The sequence below is a fragment of the Misgurnus anguillicaudatus genome, chromosome 18, assembly GCF_027580225.2.
Source record: "Misgurnus anguillicaudatus chromosome 18, ASM2758022v2, whole genome shotgun sequence".
Taxonomy (NCBI): domain Eukaryota; kingdom Metazoa; phylum Chordata; class Actinopteri; order Cypriniformes; family Cobitidae; genus Misgurnus; species Misgurnus anguillicaudatus.
The window spans coordinates 35,133,385-35,141,960 of record NC_073354.2 but is presented as its reverse complement, the minus strand read 5'-3'; the positions used below and the strand labels follow the sequence as shown (position 1 = coordinate 35,141,960).

Here is an 8,576-nt window from a genome sequence, read left to right as displayed (position 1 = left end):
CGTCTTGGTATTTCGCCCGTTCATTTGCTCTTAATCTAATACACTTTAGCCCATTCTCAGAAGGATTTCTTAGGGCTTTATCTTGGCTGTATTTTCCATATTTGTCTTGACAAATGAAACATTTTTCCCAATCAATATCTTTTCCTATTTGTTTTTCTTTGGACACTAGGCTTACAGCTCCCTCTGGATCCATGTTATCTTATCTAAAGGGAAAGAAATTGTTCACTACACTAGTCTGATTGGCTTCTGAGTGAATCACTACAATGTCCTCTGACTTAAGCTGAGGGCTTGGCTATCTAACAAACTTGTTAACACTTGTAGCTATACTGCGGGGGATTATGTGTTGGTTTTTTTGCACATTGTGTGTGTCGTGCCATTTAAGGCATTATTTCATGTTAAAACAAATGAAAGAGACAACACAAGTTGTGTTAAAAACAGTGACGGGAGTAATGGTTACAAAGTAATTCCATTACTGTAATTCCACTATTTTTAGCGATAATGAGCATTAAATGTGTTGTCCCTATACTAACACACCTTCTGTGTTATTATTCATTGTGCCGCTCACCACAGTCCTGGGATGTTAGATCAAAATGTCTTGTTTGCAAGTGTTCATTTATCACAAAAAGAGTAACACGAGTAACCAACTCATTTAAATTTCAGTAATTGTAACTGCGTTACTTGATTTAAAAACAAATACTTAGTTACATGCTCATTACCGCTAAAAGTAGTGGAATTACAGTAACAGAATTACTTTGTAACCATTACTACCATCACTGTTTTTAACACAAGTTGTTTTGGCCCTTTCATTTATTTTAACATGAAATAACGCTTTAAATAGCATGAGACACACAACGTGTAAAAAATTAACACATCATTTTTTGTAGTGTAGCAGACTGTAAAATAGGCTGTTGTGCAGCAAATAAATTATAAACATAAAATTTCCATTATACATCTGCACAAAACTTAATTTACCTATTAGTAATAAGCTAGTAATTATGAATGTAAATTAGTCTAGCTATCTGTCTGGGAAGTATAGCTAATTGGAAAACAGTACCTGTTTCTGGTAACATTTGATGGTATAATAATAGAATATTGAGGTAAATGTGTGTGTAGACAAATAGACCTAGTTAAACTGTTGTGTGATTGTGTGATTAAAAGTTTGGTTCAGACTGTTGACTCTGCTGTGATCATCTTCTCTGGATCTGCTGCCTAATGCCAAATCACAGCTATGCTGACCCAACAGTGCCCCTTGTGGTGTGGTACTCTTGTGGTATTTATTGATTATTATTTTTTAATGATCATGCTTGCACATAAATTGGATTATATTGCACATTTGCCCAAAATTACAGTAGGTAACATATGGAAGCACTTTGGGGGGAAAATCCGCTTTTACCACTTTTAAGAATATAATGTTAAAATGGACAAAAAAAACATTTACTAAGCTAACAACCTGGCTAGAACACATGTTGAGGGGTTAAATATTAATACTGGATAAGTTGTATGCTTGTACCAAAAAGTGTCCAACAAAGTTTTAATATCAGTTTTGGCCTCCTGACTATCATATCTGTTTGTGTTTTAAATGTATTTATAAAGGGTCTCTGTAAGTCCAATTTCTGGTACAGAGGTTAAACTATAATTATAATAAACTACAATTTATATGTACAGGCTTTTGAGCAGATGATATGTAACATGCCCTGCAGCTTTTCTTTAAACATTTTATTTTCTAAAACATTTATATAAATTTTAGCTGAAAAAGTTGATATTAAAAGATTAAAGAAAACAAAAGTTAAATAGTTGCCCATGTTATTTGTCAGCCTTCAGTATATGTACAGTATACACGTTTATGTTTGCAGTCTTTTAACTATGATTATTACTTAATTTCTTGTTCCAGTTTTAATAAAAATACGGCTTTGTTGTTTATAATCTTCAGAAATTCTCTATGTAACACTATGGGGCGAAATCCCAGACAGGATTTACATTAAGCCTGAAAGACATCCCTGCAATGATGGCCTCTGCAATGACTGTTAGCACCATCAATAACTTCCCTCTCCCAGAGATTTAGGGCATCAGCTGAATATGTGCTCCAAGGAACCTCTTTTTTGGCAAAGGATGTCTATCAGCAATGAGAAGAGGGGTTGGATGGATTGGAGGGGACTTGTAGACTGATTAAATAAGGAACTGGATCTGGTGTGTCCAGGGGCGGAGTGGGACCCAAAAATCTACAGGGAAATTTCATAGACCACCAAAAAAAGCAAAAAAGTTATATTGAAAAAATTACAATAAAATGACTGCAAAACAACATGAAATACCAAGTGTAATAATTATTATTTAAAAGATCTTAAAGTCAACAGTTCTCTAGTTTTAGGTAAGCTAAAGCTTACTTTGGTTGCAAAACAGTTGCTTATAAAATTATTAACCCTGTTTGGAGAGAGATATTTTATGTGACAAAATGTCAGTCATCGTGTGATAACGAAAATATAACGAGGCTTACACTAACTTACGTGTTCTGAGCAGGTGTTGTCAGTGAACAGGCTGTAAACTGTTGGCTAAGTTACAGGCACTCGTGGAAAAACTGGTGCTGATTATCTGGGAAACATTCTCTAACAGCAGTCAAGTTGTCATTGTTTGTGTCAAAGTTGTGCATTTGTTGCAACATTAAAACAGGAGATCAGACTTACTCTGTGCTTCTCAAAGTGTTGCTCGGAGCTCCATTCCTTTGTGGGTGTGCGAGGCTATGCTTTTTTATTGGTTGTTGCGTTAAATCGTACCCAGATATAAACGTCCTATTTTCTGATTGGATATTGTGTACCGCTTTCTTTATGTTTTGATTGGCTGATAGAACTCCAGGGGAGACGGGCTTGATAGAGAGAGCGGTGCGGCCAGATACATTTTGAGCGCTGAAGCATATTAAATATATGATAATAAATAGGTTTAAGTGTGGCCAGAGTGCATGACTAAAGACTGAAAGCACAGCTATTATCAGACCAGCCCTCGCAGCCTTAAAACACTACCGGCCCACCGGGAAAAGTCCCGACTCTCCCGATTGCCACTCCGCCACTGGGTGTGTCTCTTATTTCCACAATTCAAGCCATGAGACGTTTTGGTCCATCATCTGTTCCCACTAAGTCCATGCCCCTTGTTGCTGCATCCCAACCATCCTGCTTATTTGTCTTTCCTCCACCCCTGCTCGGATTTCTTCTTGGACCAGCTGCTGTCTGTCCTTTCTCGGGCCTTGTTGTATCAAGGTCTTTAGATACATTCAAGCCTTGCATGTTCTGAAATCACTGTCCCCACCATCACACTGTGCCATAACTTTGACTTAGCCTCATCAACTGCCTCCTGGGCCCCCCACTTCCTACCTGACTTCACTTCTATCCCAGCTGAGGAGACTTTTGTATCAGTAGACTCTCTAAACAACAGCACCTCTCTTGCTCAGGAGACCATAAACTCTTCAGACAGGCTACTGAAGAGCAGTTGTAGTTTGTTCTTCTTACCATAGAAGGCTATGCTGCGAGAGAGGCCCAACCACCTACGTAATGTGTTACGTGATCTTTCTCTCAAAACTCTTGACGTTGGTTAGGGAGACATCGTAAACCAGCATTGGCCAGAGGAGTAGAGGCAAAATGCCATGTTGGTAAATCCAGGATTTTATTTCCCCTGGTAGGCCTAATTTATCTACTGCAGCAATTCAGGTGTCCAATTTTTTTCCAATTTCCTGAAGTCTGGCTGTATCCCTGAGTGTGCTGTTAAAGAACTTTCCCAGGCTCTTAACTGGCCTCTCAGTAGTTGATGGAATTTGGGCTCCTCCTCCCCATTCTCACCACCAGAAATGAAGACTTGGCTGGTTTAAAGTCCATTTGGCCCTGCTGATGAGGCATTCAAGTCCTTGGGGAATCTATCTATCTGGTACGGATATTGAAGTCACTGTCAAATCATCCATGAAAGCTCTGATCGGTGCCTGTCACACACCTGACCGGGTGAGTGGGCCTCTGCATTCCACCTCTGCTGACCTAACTAGCAAATTCATGGTTAAGGTGATCAAAATCACTGAGATGGTGCACCCTGTGATAATACCTTTCTCCAGCCTATGAAATGCAGATGTTTCTGATCCAGAAGTGACTCTCAAACTAAAACAGTTGTATTAATTCAGACTGAGGTTCCTGATTTTATCTTGAACATGATATAGAGTCAGTGAGGTTTCCACTAGCTAGTGCAGGATTGACCCATAGGCATTGGCTAGATAAAGCCACAGCACTGCCAGATCGCTGTTATCTACTCAAGCCTCTCGGATTAGCTGGATGATAACTCCTGTGTCCTGGGCACTTTTGGGATCCCACCTTTCTGTACAGCTTCGTCAATGTACTCATTCTGCAGGAGGAACTTACGTTGAGCAATGATACTAAAAAATATCTTTCCCTCCACGCTGAGGAGTGAGATAACCCTGATCTGCTCGATGTTGCTTGAGTTCTCTTCCTGGAATCCAGACACCCTCTGCATGTCTCCACAGCTGTGCCATTTTTCCCCTCCACCAAAAGACTTGGATGATTTTCCATAATCACTGAAGAAGTCTAGGCCACCTCTTGTAGACCATGTAGGGCATGGCGTTGTCCGAAGTGCCTGGCTTGGGAATAGTCTAGTGGTGCATGGAAGGTCTGGGCACTGTGGGGTGATTCCAGGCTGGGCTTCTCCTGTGTCTCACCAGGTACTTGACTTGTAAAATTCATAACTTGTTCACTAGACAAGCACTTCATTCTGGCCTGCAGGTTTTTGCAGACTTGTCCGCATCTCCCAACTGCACTCTTAGTCTTATTTCCATTTGCTTGTGTCAAAACCTGTATGTTCGTTTTATTGAGGTGCTCATTCTCCCTCCAATCTGGTGGGCACATCTGGTGGTATAATTGTTTGGGGCTTTCTGTAGCTTCTTAGTGGGTGCCCCCTCATGGGAGCTGCATTTTGGGATGCTAAGGAAGGCAGTAGGCCTCAATAGGAAGGCAGTAGGTCTCCCCTGCTACGCTATTCACCTGCCAACTCTTCATACTTGTGTCTCTTGCATTCAAACACCTCTTCCAATCTGTCTTCTCAGGGCACAATTCATTCCAATTGGACCACTTGCCTGTGTTATCCTGAGAGGAGGACCATACCAGGCCTAAGTGTGGACATAGTGATGGTTTGGTTAAGTACCCAATTGTAAGCAAAAGTTTACTTCCTGGTTTTGTTGACGTGGACACAACGGTCGTTATGATAATTCTGCCTGCTTTTAACAAACAGTTTGTAAGTAGGCTAATCTATGATTTCATATTTAAAGAAATTACTACTGACTAAACCAGGATTCAAATGGCAGTTTTGAGCAGTACATAGTAGCGTTTGTTGTTTCTACAATTATGCAGACATGGTTTTAATGTTTTAGTATCCTAACATTGCCAATCTGTTAAAGGAATAGTCTACTCATTTTCAATATTAAAATATGTTATTACCTTAACTAAGAATTGTTGATACATCCCTCTATCATCTGTGTGTGTGCACGTAAGCGCTGGAGCACGCTGCGACGCTTCGATAGCATTTAGCTTAGCCCCATTCATTCAATGTTACCATTTAGAGATAAAGTTAGAAGTGACCAAACACATTAACGTTTTTCCTATTTAAGACGAGAAGTTATACGAGCAAGTTTGGTGGTACAAAATAAAACGTAGCGCTTTTCTAAGCGGATTTAAAAGAGGAACTATATTTTATGGCGTAATAGCACTTTTGGGAGTACTTCGACTCGGCGCAGTAACACCCTCCCTCTCCCATTATGAGAGTGAGAAGGGGAGCGGACTTTTCAGGCGAGTCGAAGTACTCCCAAAAGTGCTATTACACCATAAAATATAGTTCCTCTTTTAAATTCGCTTAGAAAAGCGCTACGTTTTTAGACACACAAAAAAATGTGCAGGGAATAATAAAATGCACACACTGTAAGCCCATACAGGTTGATTGAACCTAAAAAATTTATGGAAACTCGTTGCCCTAAAAAAGTTGATTTTGCCTGGTTGAAATAACAATTAATTTTAAGTTTAATGTACTTAATGTTTTAATTTCTTTCAATGCACTCTTAACCCAGATTAGATGACATTACTAGAAATGTGTGAGGAAACCTGTTGCATATAACTTTAGTTTTTATCACTTTATATTACTTTTGATGTTATAAATGGTATTATACCAAAAATTAATGACTGACTTTAAGTCAATCATTGAATAAACGTGATTCTCCACACAAACACACGAAAAATGTGTTTTGACATACATTGTAAGTACAGTGGAGAGAAATACAATAAAATGTTTTGAACAGGGTTCATGTACGGAAACACTGATCACCTGAACGGTGACTTCACAAAATTATCATTTACAACAAACAACATCAATAATATAAGAGCTTGAACCTATATGACATTTTATTAACAAATATTTGAATAGAGAAAGTTCTTATCAGTTTTTAATTTGTGAAAAAGCAAAAAATAATCTAAATAGTCAGGCGCAAAGGATTATGGGTATTCCTCACAACATGAACTAATAATTTTAAGTTCATTTTACTTAAATGTTTTAGTTAAATAGATTTTGTAAGGTTAACAGTTAAATCAACTAAAATTTTTAAGCTTTGGCTTCAAAACAGAAAATATTAATGATTTTTCCTTGATTCTTTGAGTAAAGACAATTTTTGGGTTAACAGTGCAGATTCGGATGCATACATTCAGAAAACCACAATTCAATGCATCTTTTGGACTGTGGAGGTCGTACTAAATGGATCAATATTCATTTGAAAATTGTGGCATCCCTAGTCATCTATATCGGCAAAATCACATGTATTATCTTATTTTTTTGCCTTACACATTTTTTCATGTACTTCCTGATATGTAAATATGTAAATTATCTTTAACCCCTCAATTATACCTTCATTAACCTTTAATTCAGGGCAACGTTTTTAATTCTAATCTCATGAGTCACAATGTTTGTGTATCACTTATTGACGTATGCAGCTGGTGGAGGGGTTGAGACCTGACCTAAACTGTATATATGAACACCTTTCACATTTATTCTGAGGGAGTTATGTTGAATGGGCATGTAGTGTATTTATGCATTGAGTGTATTGCCTTAACCATGTTGTAATTTTAAAATGATTTGGTTTAAACTTTGGGTTATTATTGTCTGCCTGTACAAAGGAAGTCATATAACGCAATGTCTTTCAATGAGACTGAGAATATTCTCCTGTGTTATCCTTTACATCCAGACTCTTGTCCTAGAGCTCATCGTCTCACTGGAGTTAAAGTGGCAATGTACGCTTTCATTTCACTCATGATCTTCATGACAGTTTTTGGGAATCTGCTGATCATCATCTCCATCTCTCACTTCAAACAGCTTCAGACTCCAACTCATCTGATCGTTCAGTCATTGGCTGTGTGTGACTGTCTGCAGGGTTCACTGGTGATGCCCTACAGTATGGTGCGATCTGTCGAGGGCTGCTGGTTTTTGGGAGATGTTATTTGTAAAGTTCATTCTAGCTTGGATGTAACCTTCTGTTTTTCTTCTTTAATACATCTTAGTTTAATATCTATTGATAGATACTGGGCCGTTTGTGACCCTCTGAGGTACAAAATGAGGATCACAAACAACACTGTGACTGTATTAATCACCCTTACATGGATCTTTTCATTTGTGTACAGCTTTTCTGTTGTGTTTTCAGGAGTGAATGCTATTGGTCTGGAAGCTCTTATATTACAGATGTCTTGTTTTGGTGGGTGTGCTGTGGTTTTTAACAAAGAATGGGGACTCATTTGTGTAATCTTGTTATTTATTATTCCAGGAACTATAATGAGCTCTTTGTATATCATCATATTTAATGTTGTAAGAAAACATGCAAAGGTTTTGTCAGTTAAAGTGTCTGTGACCACCACAGGTGTTAACATTCAAAGCTCTGCACACAGAGAAAGAAAAGCAGCTAAAACTCTGGCTCTTGTTATGGGCGTTTTCTTTATCTGCTGGCTGCCCTCATCTATTGCCATTGCTGTTGATCCTTTCCTTCATTTTGTGATCCCAGCTGATGTTTTTGAGGCTTTATATTGGTTTGCCTATTTTAACTCTGCTTGTAATCCTTTGATCTATGGATTTTTCTATCCTTGCTTTCAGAAGGACTTTAAGACTCTCATATTCACTTATATTTGTGGATTCAATCATTCACATACCTTGACATTTGAATAAATACAGTTTCTATAGATAAATAACCAGTGACTGAATACATGTTGTGAAGCTGATAGTGTTGATTTCAGAGATATTTAATTAATTTATCATTCTTTTTATGTAGTTTCACATGCTATAGTTTATGTATGCTTAAATCTTTTGCTAATTTGACATTATTGAAAAATGCAGTAAATATTTGAGTTTAAAAAACTCTAGGCCTGTAATGATCTCAATGGGAAGATCATACATATTAGATCAGTCATTATAATAAACAACAGAGGTTAACACAAACTGTGCCAGACAGTTTTAGATCTGAGATGTATATTACAAATGTTTTCAACTTGTCTATTAACTTCCTGACCTCAATA

At 37.9% G+C, this 8,576-nt stretch overlaps 1 protein-coding gene across 1 annotated transcript; it reads left to right on the top strand.

Annotated features, from left to right (window-relative positions):
• Nucleotides 1-7,209: 7,209 nt before the first annotated feature.
• LOC141350644 (trace amine-associated receptor 4-like) lies at nt 7,210-8,229 on the top strand. The gene has a single exon (XM_073856507.1). It carries the CDS (start codon nt 7,210-7,212, stop codon nt 8,227-8,229), a length of 1,020 nt encoding a protein of 339 aa, XP_073712608.1.
• The last annotated feature ends 347 nt before the right edge of the window (nt 8,230-8,576 follow it).